Source organism: Nyctereutes procyonoides, unplaced genomic scaffold (genome assembly GCF_905146905.1).
Source record: "Nyctereutes procyonoides isolate TBG_1078 unplaced genomic scaffold, NYPRO_anot_genome, whole genome shotgun sequence".
NCBI classification, from domain to species: domain Eukaryota; kingdom Metazoa; phylum Chordata; class Mammalia; order Carnivora; family Canidae; genus Nyctereutes; species Nyctereutes procyonoides.
In genome coordinates this window covers 21,348,241-21,364,149 of record NW_026575049.1, presented here as the reverse complement: position 1 = coordinate 21,364,149, position 15,909 = coordinate 21,348,241, and the positions used below count along the sequence as shown (strand labels likewise).

At 56.3% G+C, this 15,909-nt stretch overlaps 1 protein-coding gene across 1 annotated transcript in view; it reads left to right on the top strand.

Moving 5' to 3' along the window:
- FBLN1 (fibulin 1) overlaps window positions 1–14,174 on the top strand; it is a 102,925-nt gene extending 88,751 nt beyond the window's left edge. Inside the window, exon 17 of the mRNA XM_055329036.1 lies at window positions 13,362–14,174. Coding sequence (XP_055185011.1) covers window positions 13,362–13,501 — 140 coding nt within the window. The 3' untranslated portion in view covers window positions 13,502–14,174. The remainder of the gene's footprint in view (window positions 1–13,361) is intronic.
- Window positions 14,175–15,909: the final 1,735 nt, after the last annotated feature.

The following is a 15,909-nucleotide window of genomic DNA, read 5'->3' as shown; positions in this document are numbered from 1 at the left end:
GCGTAGGCATGGGTGTGGCTAAGGGTCGGCATGAGGATGCAGATGAGCGTGTGGACGCACACGGGGTTTGATTTCCAGATGTTTGGTACTTGCTGGAGGAGGGATAACCCTGTAACATCAAGCCTCGGCCTCCCGTCCCCGATGCAAGGCCGCCCTGAGCCCAGGGGCAGGATCTGGAGGTTTTGCTGGGGAGTGGGCAAGTTGCCTGGTGCCCCCGTGTGCATCCCCTCATCCCCACGCACAGAGCCCACTGCTCGTGAGCACCCCTTGCGCTGCCCTGTGGGATGGCGTCGCTGCTTCTGTAAGAGAAAATCAGAGGGCTGCCCCGGGGCCTGCAGCCAGTGCTTCAGAGCTGCAGCTCCCAAGCAGGGGGGCCTGCCCCGAGGTCCTTGGCCTCGTGGGCAGCTCTGGCCTCGTGGGCAGCCCCAGGGTCCCCCGAGAAACTGAAGCATCCCTGTTCTTGCCCCGGGCACTGTGGCAGCTAGTCCTGTGCTCCGTAAAGTCTGAATGAATGGAGGATCACGTGATTGTCCCACTCACCTTAGAGATGGTTACCTATGTCAGGAGTAGAAGGGATGTGCCCTAATTATAGATGCCCATTAACGTAATTAGGCGAAATGATTATGTGAAAGCTCCTAGCAGTGCCTGGCGCACAATGAGTGTGCAGAAAATGAGTACTGATGGGACCGAAACTTCTCCGGGAGATTTTTAATAAGGATGTAAGGATTATTACTGGTTCAAGTTTACCGTTCACTCTGTTTCAAGGTTATCTTTTGAAAGATACTAGTAGTTGGGGGTGGCCCTCTTGGGGCAAAACGTGATGGAGTCTCTGTGGCCGCAGTGCGAGTGCTGGACGTTCTGGGCTTGATTCCTGCTTCACTGTTCGCAGCTGTGTGACCCCAGGCAGTTTGCATAACCTCTCTGAGCCTCAGCCGTCATCTCCGCAAAATCGCCATAATACTTGCCTTGCTGGGCTAACGGCCACCCGTGCGTATTTGAACACAGCTGGGTGGGTCATTAGGGGATCCATGAGCGTCAGCGAGGAAGCCCTTTGGAGCTGGAGCTGGTGAGAGCTCGGTGCCCCTTGAGGGGACGACAGGCCAGGGTGAGGCAGCGCCAAGAGCGTTCACCCCAAATCGGCTCCAGCTCCCTGGGAGCTATCCTGGCAGCCTGGGTGGGTGAGGCAGGCCAAGCCGAAGCGGGGTGCTGGAGGGCCTGCCTTCCAGGTCGTGCCTCCTCGACTTACCTTGCTCACTCAACAAGAACATCCTGAGTTCCTGCTCCAGGCCAAGCCCTGGGCTGGGTGCCCGGCGGCAAATTGACACCCAAACCACAGAGCCACTTTCACGAAGCTGCCTCCTGGCCTCCCCAGTATCCTGCTGTCCAAGCTCCTGTAGGCTCCGTACCTGTTCATGTCTCAGGGAGAGAGAGAAGTGGGGCGTGGCAGGGCTGCCATGTCCAGCTGCGTGTGTTGTGCACTGCCAAGCCCTAGCGGGGTACCGCGTGCAGCCTCTTCCATGGGCAGTGCGCAACATACAGACTGGCACGCTGCAGCCCTGCTACAACTGGTGAGCGAAGATGCCACCTCTCGGCGCCTCTGCCCCCCGCCAGAGGAGGCCTCTTTCAGAGCAAAGTGCTTGTTTGCCCAGCCATCCGGCTTCAGGCCACCATCGCTGGGCCCAGCTGGCGGGGCGCAGATCCCCTCTTTAAAATCATCACCCCCTAAGGGGTTAACCATGTGCGGCTGACCCTGTCCTGCAGCCTGATTCAGAAAGCTTGGCCCTGGATCAGTACACATTACAGATGACATTCAGAAATTCCACCTAAAAACAACAGTGCGGCTGTCCCTGCCAGGTGACGAGTGATTGGCCCTCTCCCGGCTTTCACGGCAAATCCCGGGGATTAGGCGCCCTCTCTTCTCCCGGAGGCGCAGCCCGCCCATCACCCCGGGCCACACCCTGGCCAGCAGCCAGCGTGCTTCCCGGGGTGCCGGCCCCGCCGCCTCTGGGCCTGGGATGCGCCACGGCCTGACTTCCCCCTGAGGGTGGAGGGGCACGGAGGGCAGGCTGGAGGGTCCCTCCGAGGGGACAGGGGACAGGATGGGGGTGAGAGGCGGCCATGAGCTGGGGGGCCTGGGGCCCCGCGCGCACCTGACCCCACAACCCTGCTGAGCTGGAGCCCTACGGGGAGGGCGCTCGCCGCCAAGCTCCCAGGCGCAGACTCTCACAGCTGATGATGCCTCCAGGCAGCCCCCCGGGCTCACGCTGGACCCTCCCAGGGCTCAGCGGGGCTCAGTGCTTTAGAATCCACCCAAGTGGCGCTGGCAACCCTGCTCCTGCCCTGGCTGCCCCACCGGCCCGAAGCATCCCCCCTCCCTCTGCAGTTATGCTTCCAGGTCATGGCAGATGGTGCTCTAACCACTTGGTTCCTAACACTGCAGCCAGGGACCCTCTGCCATAGCTCCCCTCGCACCCCTACAGCCAGCCGTTGCTGGGACTGCCGGTTGCCCGGCCACAGAGACATCCTCAGCACTCTCGTCCCTTCTTTCCCTCCACTGTGCTCCAGCCACACCAACCCTTGCCTCAGGCCCCTCTCTTCTCCTGGACATTAGCTATGATATTCCCCTCTTCCTCCTCTGGGGAGACTCCTATGCACCCCTCAAAGCCCAGGTCAGTGCCATCTCCTCTTGCCTGCCCTCCACACCCCCACAGGCGGAGCATTCAGCTCCTCCCCTGTGTTCCAGGCACCCTGATGGGCCTCTTTAGGGACTCTTCTCATATCCTTTCTTCTGGCAAACAGTGTCTGTGCCCTGCAGGGGCAGGTCCTGGCCCAGGGGACACAGCAGGACAGACAGACAGGCAGGTAGGCATGAATCCCTGCCACATACACATTTTATTCCAGAGGGCAGGAGCAGACAAGAAACGAGTAGAATGTGTTCATGGTCAGGGGAGGGGAGTGAGAGCAGAGGAGTGGCTATATTTTTTTATTTTTATTTTTTTTGAAGATTTTATTTATTTATTCATGAGAGACACAGAGAGAGACAGAGAGGCAGAGACACAGGCAGAGGGAGAAGCAGGCTCCATGCAGGGAGCCTGATGTGGGACTCGATCCCGGGTATCCAGGATCAGGCCCTGGGCCGAAGGCGGCGCTGAACCGCAGAGCCACCCGGGCTGCCCAAGGAGCAGCTTTAAATTTGGTCGTCAGAGACAGTTGTCCAACACCCAAGGGTCCTGAGGTGAGGTGTGCGATGACCTAATGCTTCCAAGGCTCCCTCTGTGTGCAGGCCCGAGGCTCTCATTGCCGGCTAGGCCGAGGTGATGGTGTGCCCACATGTGGGTCCAGCAGAAGGGGTGACAGGGAGACAGATTCGGGCGTCACTGGGAGGCAGTGTCACGTTTTGCTCTGAGCTGGATGTGGAGCAGATAACCACACAGACTTTGGTCTGAAAAAGAGAAGACTGGCGTTGCTGTCTGCTGAGGCGGGAAGGCTGTGCTATGGGAGCTTTGGGGAGGCCAGGAGTTCAGTTTGGACTCCAGGATCGAGGTGCCACAGCCCCACGGTGGTGCGATGTGGAGTAGATGAGCCTAGGAGAGGTTAGCGTGGGGACGGTGGTTGGAGCCGAGACCCCACGAGCTGACGGAGGGAACAGCTGTGGACACAGAGAGCAGCGGCCAAGAGTGGGTGCCACAGGTCGGGCAGGGTAGGAGCCCGGAGCCCGATGTCCTGGAGGAGGGGTCGGCATTTCCTGGAGGACGGCGTACCCCTTGGATTCGGTGACACCCAGGCCGCTGGTGACCTTGGCAAGGCCCTCCCAGTGGACGCTTGGTGGAGGGGAGACGCTCCGAACAGGGTCGCTGGAGGTCCCTTCTGGAAGATCCGTGAACAAGAGCAGAGAAATACTCATGCCCGTGGCCGGGGCACCGTGCCCGTGGCCTTGTGCATTCCTGCCAGACTTGCTCTTCCACAAGTTGTGAATTCCTTGAGGCAGGACCTCCAGGGGCTCACCTGTGCAGCGCCCCGCTCCATCACCCTGCTTGTTTTCCTTTCTTGCACGCGTGCGTGCACACACCCACCACACGCATGAGGAGGTCACGCAGGCCCGGCCCCCGGCCCGCTGCAGAGCCACACGCACCTGCTGACTTCCAGTCACCATGGGGTTAACGCGAGCCCAGAGCAGAGGCTCCGTGTTCCCCCAGGGTGACCGCTGACCCTCCTACCGCTGCTGCGGTCACCCACCTTCGGAAAAGGCCTTTGATATCAGCGGGCACATTCATAAATCATTCTTTATTAAAACAAAACAAAAAACGAACTTGTTTTAGCCAAAGAGCAGTAGAGGCATGTCCTGCAAACTCAGAAGGAAAGAAAAATTTGATGATAATTCGGGTCTTCCAGCAGCCTCACCTGATGACCATGAATGTGCCAAGGACCCAGACACTCATCGTCCCCCCCTCATCAGGAAGAGAGTTTCCCAGCCTCGATGTCGGGTGTTTCCAGAGGGACTCTGCAAGGAGCGTCCCCTCGAGGTGGGGACGGGACTCGGGACCCCAAGTGGCGTCCTAGTTATCACCGTCATCAGACTAATAGCTAACCCTCCAGGGCCCTACTGGGTGCCAGGCCCTCTTCCAGAACATTAGAGATGCTGCCTGTAGCAACCCGGCAGGTGATTCTCCCCATCAACAGAGGAGACACTGAGGCATGGGAGCGGAGAAATACTCATGCCTGTAGCCGGGGCACCGTGCCCGTGGCCTTGTGCAGGCCTGCCGGACTCGGTGGCATGCTCAGGAGTGTGTGCACACTGTCGGGACCCCATGTGGGGTTCCTGTGCCGTGACCTTCCCGTGCGACCCTGGGCAAGGTGAAGGCCTACTCGGGGGGTCCAGCCGGGTCCTCTGCACATCTGAATTTCTGAGCACCCCCTGCCCCTGGCCCCCGCGCTGTTCTTTCCAGACTAACTCCCTCTCAAAGCTTCCATGGCCTGCAGTGTCCGGTCTGGGGTGAGCACTTGTCCCAAGCTCCACTGAAGCTGCTCTCCTTACTCCCCAGCCTCTGCTGCCACACCATCCGCAGGAGGTGCTCAGGTCGGTGTTTGTCACCGCGGCACCCAGCATAGTGCACGCCCAGACCGAGGGCATCGTGCTTGCAAAGGAGGGAGAGGGCACCGTGCTGCGGTCGGGACCTGGGGTTCGGGGTGCCCATGCTGCATGCCTGCGCAGAAGAAGGGCCCTCTGGAGAGTGGAGGGCGGGACTTGTCCCTCTCTGGCACCCCCAGGTTTCTAACTCTAAGTCAGGTTGACAGCAAGGTGAGCTCCACCTGCTGTGAGCCGGGGGCCATGGTGGGTGAGACGTGATTTTTTTTGGCAGAGCCACACCACACCCCCAAGGTGCGACCTTTGGATTCGACCTGCGTTCTGGAAGCCTGGGTGCAGCCACAGTGGGGCAGTGGGCCCTGACCTGAGCAGAGCGGGGCCGGGCCTGGAGCAGATGGGGGGTCTGCAGAGTCTGGCAAATGGAACCCATCTGCCTCCATGGTGACTAAGCGGGAGGGATGGAAGCCGGGGGGCCGCTGAGAGGGGTCCCAGTTCTCTAGAGCTGGAGGACAGCAGCTTTGGGGCAAGAGGCCATCTGGGGAGATGCGAGCGCCGGTGAGCTTGAGTCTGGGCCGCAAGGACCCCAGCAGGCAGGTGGTAGGGGCAGGAACTATTTCTCATCCCTCCCGTCACAGCCACATTTCTGGCCAACTCTGTTAAAGTCGGTGCATTAGACGGCGAATCTTTCCAGAAAAGTTCCCGGCCTTCTCTTCCTCTAGTGAGCCATGTAGCTCAGTGGAAGGGGCGGTGGCCCGGGGCCGGCTCCCTGATGCTCAGAGCTCACGCACTGGACCCACTGAGCCTGCTTCCTCCTACAGGAGCACACACGACGAGGAGGACGGGCCAGTGGACGGGAGTGGGCAGCCCGAGGACAAAGCACTGTGGAAATGTCAGCTTCCACATGAGGGAGGGTGGGAGGGAGGCAGGGAGGCCTAGCGCAGGGCCGTGTCGCTCTCCCGGACGGGCAGTGTGGCTGCGGGGCTGCTGTCGCAGCTGCCTGCACCTGCCCCGTCCAAGCTGCTGCAGCTCACGGGGGGCCGCTGGGGGCAGCATGTTTCTAACAGCCCAGGAGTATGGATGGTGAGTTCTGCGGAGACATGTCGAGTGCCACTTGGTATTTTAAATATGCAGCCCAGCCATCTGTCCCCCTTCCGTCCAAGCCTGGGTGTTTCTCAGGACAGGAAGAGAAGACGACGTCTCAGGAGCTCAGTTCCCCTGCCGCCGATTACAGATGTGACTGCTTCATGGCTCCTTTCTCCCGTGCTTGACCCGGCCGAGGGCAGCACGTTCTGGAAGATTCCTGCACATCACGTGGCATTGTGAGGAGGGAAGAGACGCGGTGGGGAGGTGGGAAGAGCTGGCCTTTGGGGTCAGTCCCAGCTGGATGGCATCCAGAGCTGTGCACCGTGTGACCTGGGGCATCAGGCCTTCAGAGCCCCCTCTCCTCCCCCCAGGAAGGGCGGGGATGGCCTGTTCCCCTCCGCACTGTGGTGAGGACTGCAGAAGCGATGGGCATGGGGGAATCCACCCCTTCCCCATCCCCTTCCCCTTCCCCTTCCCCTTCCCCTGCTCTGTGTCCCTCCCCCAGACCATCCAGGCTCTAGTTTTGTTCTGTTCTAAGTAATCTCTAGGCCCGACATGGGGCTCGAACTCGCAAGCCCGAGATCAAGTCGCACACTCTTGCCTGAGCTGGCCAGCGCTCCATCTAGTTTTCTGGCTTTTTTTATATCAACATACAACATACAGCAGTGTATCTTCGTTTCCTCGAGTTCTCCTCTGCCACTCGTCTACACCCGTAACCCTCATGTGCAGGGATCGTTATTTGTGCCAAAGGAACTTCACTGAGACATGGGCGATGATTTGCTCCTTCTTGGTTGCCCATCATGCGTGTGTTTGGCGTGACCGCTTGGGTCTCCTCTGACCTAGGGGTCGTCTGTCCCTGCACCTCGTCCTCAGGGCCCGGCGCTCCCCCTTCCTCCCGGCCCTCCCTGCCCTGGGCTCTGCGTGGCAGCCACCAGGGCCAGACAGTGTGGCCCAGCTCTCCCTCGTCCCCACTCCCCCCAACCACCATGGAAAACTCGGTGACCATCGCCACTGTGCGTTCTCTCCCCACGCTCCGCTTTCTGGATGACACTTTTCCATTTTATAAACTGTGCTTTGTGCTTTGGTGTCACGTTCATTCACTCATGCATTCAGCAAATGTGGGCTGAGGGCCTCCTGTGCGTCCGGTACAAAGTAGGATGAAGGGCCTGCTCTGTGCCACAGACCAGAGACACAGGAGTGGCCAAGAAAGATAGAGCCGTGGGGGGACTGCTGGCCACCAGGAGAGCAAATAGCTCCCTAACCTGGTTTCAAGCAGTGACAGCTTCTCAGTCTTTTTATGATGTGGGCTCGTGATTTTCTTACCTCTATCTTTGCTAAGCCGGGTCTCTCTTAAAAGCACAGTTAATGTCCACTGACATGAGAGAACCACGACGTCTCTTGATTCATCACCTGGTTTCCTAAAATCCTCTCTGACAGCCCCGTTCACGCCAGTATACCTTGTCAGTTGGAATCACAGGACTTCTGGGTTGAAGGCTGAACTCGAGAGCACATGGCAACTTGCACGGGGTCACACCACTGGTCAGCACGGAACCAGCCCAGGAACCCACGGGTCTCTCTCTCTAGTTCAGCATCTCAGCGTGAGACCCATGCAGACAGCTCCATCGCTGCTTTTCATCCTTGCACACAAGAGATGGGCAGCGAGTGCCGCGCCAAGCGGCAGACGCCGGGGGATGCCCGGGAGTGCCAGGAGTGCAGACCTCAGACCCCACGAGGTGATGATGGTCCCCCTCTTGGACCCATGTGCTTCGTGTCGGGTCCTGGATCTGGTGCCTCAGCTGCAATGCACAAAGCAGAGACGAGACATGAAGGTGAAGTGCCCGAGGGGCCTACATTTTTCAAAGGGGAAAAAAAAGGCTTAATTATATCTTTAAGAGGCACAGACACGCCGAGAAATACCAGCAGCGTCTGAGACCCGAAGCAGAAATGCCAAGGACAAGGATTTGGAAGATTAACGCAGTTGAACTCGGCACCACGGCCTTTTGTTTTCTTCCGGGGCTCTGGAGAGCTGGGGAGGGACACACCCCAGCGGGTCAGACGGACACGCCAGGCATGATGGAAACGCATTTTGCTGCCAGGCTGGTCATTAAGTACCGTCCTTCGGAGCCTTCGGTGGCTCCTCCTTCCTTCAGGACGGAGTTTTGTCTTCCCTCCTAGGTTGGGGGGGAGCTCAAGCTCTGCTCTTCTTTCTTTCCTCTTGTCTTCTTTCCTCCTCCGCCTTTATCCCACTCAATAATCATGATGGAGCTCCTACTGTGCCCCGCCCCAGGCCCTGTGCTGGGGAGTGTGGGACAGAGATGAACCAGGTGCAGATGCTGCCCCTGAAGGAGGAGCCAACTGTGTAGCTTCCCTGCCACAGGCAGATGTGGCATTACAGCCAAGGGACACCGGGTATCAGGTACCCCAGGGCTGGGGAGGCTTCATAAAAGAGGACATAAGCAGTCCGGCTGGTCCCCAGTGCCTGGCACATAGCAGATGCCAATATTATATCTGCAGAATCAAGTCGATGGGTAGAACTGGGCCCCTGGGGAGGCTTTCCAGTCTCTGTGGTGCCACAGATGGGCAGCACATGTCTCTCTTCCTCCCTCCGTTGTTTCTCAGCAGTAGGAAGGTTGTTGGTGGTTCTGAATGAACTCTGGTCTAGAGTCAGTGGTGGGGAGGAAGCCAGGAGATTGCAGACCCAGATTCCTGGTTCTGTGAGGCCCTGGGAGCAGGCTGTGACCACCTCCTTAGCCTCATCTGCCTTTCTCTCCCCAGGATTGACACTGTTCTGAAAACTGGCCTGAACCATCATTTTGGGTGGTTTCTGCATGCCCTTCCTGCTTCCTAGGCTCATAATTATTCTTCAAAATCCAATTTAAATATCCGTAGAATCTTAAACCTTACCTGTGCAGAATGTTATCTAATGGATGGATGGATGGGTGCATGGGTGGGTGGATGGATGGATGGATGGATGGTGGATGGATGGGTGAGTGAGTAGAGTAGGCAGGTAGATAGATGGATAAATGGTGGATGAATGTGTAGATAAATGGATGGATAGATAAATGGATGGATGGGTGTGTGGGTGGATGGATGGATGGTGGATGGATGGATGGGTGGATGGATGGATGGATTGGTGGGTAGGAAAGCTGTAAAGAAGTAATATCAGGAGAAGGCCTGAGTTTGGTCAAAGGGAAGACTAGGAGGTGAAATTCAAGCTTCAACTATCTGGGAATGGAGGGAACATGTTCACCCAAACTGGAGCTCCAGGGGAGGCGTGACTGGGCAAAAGAAGTAGCGGTCAGGTCCACAGAATGGGTGTGGCCTGGAAAAGGAGCGCTGGGTTAGCTGGGGTGGTGGTTAGAGGTGGGCATTCAGGGCAGAGGAAAGGGGTAGAGAACTCCTTCTCGTGAAGTGGGGGGGGGGGGGGCGGTGCAGGGGACCAGGCAAGGGACACACTTCTGAGCTATGGACATCCACGCCTTCTTGTTTCACACTTGCAGCACGCGTGTTTGTTCCGCCTTAATCATTTCTCTGGTTAAATGCAAAGGCCCTGCGGAAACCCCGGCTCTGAATGTGACCTGCATCAGAAGCTGGGCCCACCTCCCAGCAGCCCTCCCAGCACCCCTTTCACTGACGCAGCCCCTGGCTTCTTTCTGTGCCTCTTTTGTCTCAGCACTCAGCTGTGGTCGAACAACGAGCCACTGCTTGGCAGAGACCAAACCTCAGAAAGTGCCCAACGTGATAGATTCAGATGCAAGCACTTCTACACATTCAGGGCTTTCCTTTCAATACGATTTTAAAATCAAATCCAGTAAAAATCCCCAATACTTGCTCTATTTTTCCATCATGCAAGAAATCAGCCATACTTTGAAAATCAGATCCCATTTAAATTGGAATTAGAATGCTTTTTGCTGGACAGTAATCATTTCTGAAGGGGACAGAGGAGTATGTCCTTCTGCTTGTTTTGTTTCTGATTTTGAAGGTTGCTGTTTTTATTTTTTTTATTTTTAAATTTTATTTATTTATTCATGAGAGACACGAAGAGAAAAGCAGAGACACAGGCAGAGGGAGAAGCAGGCTCCATGCAGGGAGCCTGATGTGGGACTCGATCCCAGGACTCCGGGATCACGTCATGGGCCAAAGGCAGACACTCAACCGCTGAGCCACCCAGGTGTCCCAAGGTTGCTATTTTTAATCCCTGTATCACAGAAGAGCAAATTAAAACGCAGGAAGGTTAACAAACTCTTCTGGGATCGTACTACTATTCCCTGTCCCCTCTCTGAGCCACGAGGATAGCCCATCATTTCCTTTACATACTTAACTTAGCGCCATGCTTGGCACACATATACATGCCTAGAAACATCTATGGGTCTGAACTATTCATGCTATTCAAATGTGTGTATAATTGTTTTATAACATTTCTGTTTTACATATACGTTCATAAGTACATTTTATCTTTTTATATAATCGTAAATTTATATAAACATTTATATAACAGATATATTGCAGTTTATATAAATTTAAAATATATAATTACTAATTTTATATATAATACAATAATATTCATATATGTTAGGTTTTAATATATATATTTTAAAGATTTTAAATAAAATAAATAGTTTTTTGAGAGAGAGAACATATACTGGGACAGGGACAGAGGGAGAAGGAGAAGCAGACTCCTTGCTGAGCAGGGAGCCTGATGTGGAACTCGATCCCAGGACCCTGAGATCATGACCTGAGCTGAAGGCAGACCCGTAACCAACTGAGCCACGTAGGCGCCCCTAATATATTTTTAATAAGTATATTTACATATTTCATATTATGTAGTTATATATTTGGCATTCCAATAACAAAGTGATTTAGAATATATATCATGCATTAATTATATGCTATATAAATATAATAATGATACATAGAAATCAATACACATCCGACCACAGCATGCAGACGTGTACCCTCCACTCCACTGCTCCTCTGTCCTAAAATAGTTCTCAGGCTCCTGCAGCCTCTCACCTCTTCCTTGGAGACCCGGAAACTCCTCTGAGCACTGGAAGCAGAGTCATGGCCTCTGTCCCCAGGGTGGGTGAAGTCAGAAGGTGACCCAGGCCACTGAGTCTGGTGGGCACCACTGTGGGCCCCGGGCCAGGGGAGGGGAGAGGGTGACAAGAAGCAGGGAGGGGACACAGCAGGGGAGGCACTCCCCAGAAGCGCACCCCCCCCACGACCCAGCCTCGATTTATGTGCCCAAAGCAGGGCAGGCGGGAGTGGCCGGGTCATGGGGGCCGCTGGCAGACGGAGGGCCACTGACAAGCCTGCGTCTTTAGCAGCAAGCTAAAGATGTTCGAGGGCGTTCACCCAGGACAAAGCTACAATGTCACTGCCGGGCAGGGGCAGAGAAAGGGTGCTGACAGCCTGCACAATATCTCTCCATCAGAGCTAAAGCCCCTGTTTACTTAGAATAGCCTGGAATTCCACCCCTGCTGCTGGGCATTTCACTTTTGAAACATAAGCCCAGGGAGTGTAAGGGGTGGGGGGGATGGCACACCCAAATTCCCCTTCTGAGCGTGAACTTGGTGTTCCTGACCGGGACCCTGCGCTGGTGGGGAAGGGCCTCCGTGAGCGGGGGACTCCCCGAGCCCGTGACGCAACAGAGGCGGGCCCCCGGGCCTGGCTGCACTACCCCGCGCGGGGTTCCTGGGTTCCAGGGTTCCTGGGTTCCTGGGTTCCGAGGTCGGTGGCAGTGATGTTGGTAGAAACCAGCCTGGAGTTTGCTGCAGCAAACTATCAGTGGCGATCTCTTGGCACATGGTTGTGGAGCTACAGGCCCCAAGCCTGCTCTTTGCCAGCACCGTGCGGTGGCACAGCCAGACAAGGGCCACTGGGCCACTCTTCCCACCCTCGCCTTCAGTGATGTCACCTCAGGAGCTTAAGATCAGCCCAAGAGCCACCCCCTACATCCCATGACGCTGGGCAGGCCCTAATATCAGAGCAGGTGGGATGGAGAAAGGACTCTGGACGTCATTCCTCCCTAAACCTCAGCAGCTTCTTTGCCCACTCACTAGGGATCAGCCAACCTGCAGACTTGGCTTGCGTTGCTTCCTCTGCAGGAGGGGGACCCCCTCCTCCAAGAAGCCTTCCCTGACTCCCTCAGACTCCTCAGCTCTCCTCCACTCTCCCCTGCTGGACTTCTATCAGAACACTGCCCCTACTTAGCTCCTCCGTGGGCTTTGAGCCAGGATTCTGTGATTTTCTCTGTATCGCTGAGAACGCCTCGTGGTGCCTACGGAGGAATGCACGAACGCACGTGGAGGTGAAGAGCTGAGCCCTCAGTCTGGCGGGGAGGTGGCCCTGCACACCCAGAGCTCATACCTGGGGCGGATGCTGTGCTAGGCCGTCTGGACCGGGCGGTGCACAAGGATGGGGTCACATGGTACCGTCTGCTCGCTGAGAAATCAGGTCCAGAAAGGGCAGCAGTGCATGCACAGTCCAGCTGGGGTAACGCCCACCCCAGGAGATGGGTTGTGCCGGTGCCCTGAACTCTGAGCCCTGGTGGAGGAGGCTGCCAGTCCTGGCCTTTGTGTGGTCCCTCCTCTGCCGCAGAACCCTCTGCCTCCCCAGCAGCTACACACATTGGTTTCTGCTTCCCCAGAACCAATGCCTGTCTCCCCTCCAGCACCCGACCTCCTGCCTATCACCCTGGCCAAGCTCCACTGCTCAGGCTGGACCTGCTCTGAGGCTCTATTGGCAGAGCCACCTCTTGCTCATCTGTTACAATGAGCTCAGGTGTCACCCGCCACAGAGGCATGGACCGTGAGGGGTCCAGGGGTATGTGTGGTGGGGACAGCTGTGCTTGGATAAAGGGCTTCCAGGACCCCACTGTGATCTTCAGTATCACAGGAGAGAGGATCACATCTGCTTTGCTTCTTCCCAAGGGTCAGGACTGGGACAGTGGGTAGGGAGGAGGGGGACAGGCGTCTACTGGGCATCCATGCCACACCAGACCCATTTCTAGGCTCTTTCAAATCCTCTGTCAGGTAGATGGCCAGGGTGAGCTCACTATCATTTGTCCCTGGAGGTGGAAGCAGAGCCCCCGGGGCGACCCCTGGGAGGTAGATGCCATGCAGGGGACTCAAACAGTTGGCTCCGCGTGGGAATGTGATGAGGTCTGAGACACCTTCTCTTCTCTCCCCAGGTATTGTGCGCCAAGTACGGCCCATCGTGGGTCCGTTTCATGCTGTCCTGAAGCTGGAGATGAACTACGTGGTCGGGGGTGTGGTGTCCCACCGAAACGTTGTCAACGTCCACATCTTTGTCTCCGAGTACTGGTTCTGAGGGCCTGTCCGTGGTGCAGCCACACCTGTGCCTCCAGGCCAAGTCATTGCTACAACAACTATGCCTGTCCCTCTTGACATTTCTCAAATTAACATATTTGTTTGTAGCGTTAGGCCAACATGTATTAAGCTGGGCCAGATGAATAAGTTCGTCTGATATATTTAAATAATGAGTCCAATTACTCAACTGTTTGTTGAAAACATTGCTTTTTTTTTTTTACGCCAAGGTTAACATTTGCTCTCCTTCTCTGCCCATGGGCTGGGGCGTTGCAAGGGACCAAGGAAAGAAAGACATTTTTCGGGGGGCAGCCAGTCTAGATGCCAAGAGAAAACCGTTTCTTGCACTGACTGTATGAAATTTGACATTTGGTACTTTTTTTTTTTTTTTTTTTGCCAGTTGGATGTTGTATGTCCAGTGACATGGCTGTTGTCAGGTAGCAGGTATGACCAGTTCTGCCCAGAAGCAGCATGACACAATGTCTTTGGAGAGCACTTAGAAGGTGCATTACAGTTCTCTGGAAGCAGAAAGAAATTCCTTAGGAAAGACACAGCCTGTTGGGTTTGTGTGTGGATTCTGCGTGGTCACCAAGAGAATAGCTGGGTTTTCTCTGCACCCTGCATCCATCTTTTCTTATCAGAGTGGGAAAATAAACAGTTTTGTGATTCTCCTCTCAGCCTGTGCATAAGAGTCTTTCAAGAACGGGGCTCTCCACTAGCACAGCACCTGGGAATGACCCCTCCTGCCTCCTGGGGGGATCCTGGGGTGGGGCCTGGCATGTGTATAGGAATAGCTTCCTACCCGTGTCATTTCTGATGCTGCACCCACCCTCCAAGAAGTGTGGTTCAGGCCCACTCCACGCCCCGCATCCAGCCCTGCTAGGCAAGGCCTGGAGCTATGGCTCCTGAGAGTATTCCTTATGGGATTCTGGTCCCCTCTAGAAATCCCTGGGGAGAAATAACGATTCTCTTCAGCAGGAAGCAGGGACCACCCGTGCACAGTGAGTCCCCAGGCACTTGGCAGGCGGTACTTCACTTATAGCTCCCAGAACCCCCGTGAGGTAGGCGTGATCATACACAATTTTGAGATGAGCAAACAGGGCTCGGAGAGGAACTTAGCTGCCCAAGTCACACAGCCTTTTAGGGACAAGGTATTCAAATTCAGTTTATCTGACACCAAACTCCATTCCTCTGTGAAACCCTGCGTCAGAAGAGACATGGACAGGCTGGGTTTGTAGGGTGTCCCGACACCCTCAGCATTGGCAGTGGAGCCAGGAGCTCCCTGTGCTCGGAAGCACACTGGCCCCAGGATTCGGCCCCAGGGCCCCTCACTTCCTTCCACACATGCCTCTCCTCCAGATCCTCCCAGGGCTTATCCCATCTTCTTAGGCATGAGCCCCACTTGTGGCTCAGAGCCCGTCTCCTCCCATGCTCCAGCTCATCTCCGCTGCCTGGACCCTGGCAACGGCTGAGATCTCAGCCCCACACGGGATTTCACCCTTGTTGGGATGTCAACATGGCTGGTGTTCGGGTCATTCAAATGAGCACTACTCCAACTCTGCGGCATGTGGACTCTGGCCACCTATGGGAGCTCCCTGCGTGTCTGAGGTCACTCATTTGGGACACTGGTCTGTCAAAGCCACCCCTGGGCCAGCCAGGCACAAGACCTACTGGGGCCTGGGCACCTTGAAGTGGTGGGAAGGGGAAGAACAGGTATGGATGGGACTGGACAACCCAGGGAGCCATCTGAGCAGCTCTGGATGCCAGTGAATGGGGTTCTCGGTGGGAAAGGGGAGACCTGGGGTCTCATCACAGGGATGGAAGCCTCAGGATGAAGGGCAGGAAGTGAGAAGGCTACCTGGGGTTCTGGTTTCCTGCCTGCAATTTGGGGACAAGTGTGCGGGAGCCAGGCCGTTGCAGGGCCCTGGCAGAAGGAGGTGTTTGGGCTCCCCAAGGCCTGCCTGGGGCAGGGCGGGAGGACAAAGCAAAGACCCCTGGAAGAGGCCTTCTGACTCTCTTAATGGGTGGAGGGCAAGCGCAGAGGGCAGGGAGCTGCCAGGTGGGGACGGAGGGGGAGAGAGCGAGCTGGGCCCTGCCCTGCCTGACTTGGGGAGCCAGAGAGGCCGGGGGAGGGGGGAACGTCACCTAGGCCGCAGCGCGGGTCCCTGCTGTCGCCCAGCCTCGCTTTCTGCACCTGCCAGGTGGAGGCCACGATCTTAGCCCACCTGCAGGGCCCTCGAGGGCAGTGCTGGAGGCCGGAGCACGTGAGGGCGCTGCACCTGTCAGGTGCCAGGTACCTGCGCATGACCGTAATTCACTCACTGTTCAAAGTCATGATGATGATGATGATGGCAATGATGGTGGTGGTGGTGGTAGCGATGCCGCTGTCAACCAGGCCACACAGGTGCTCTT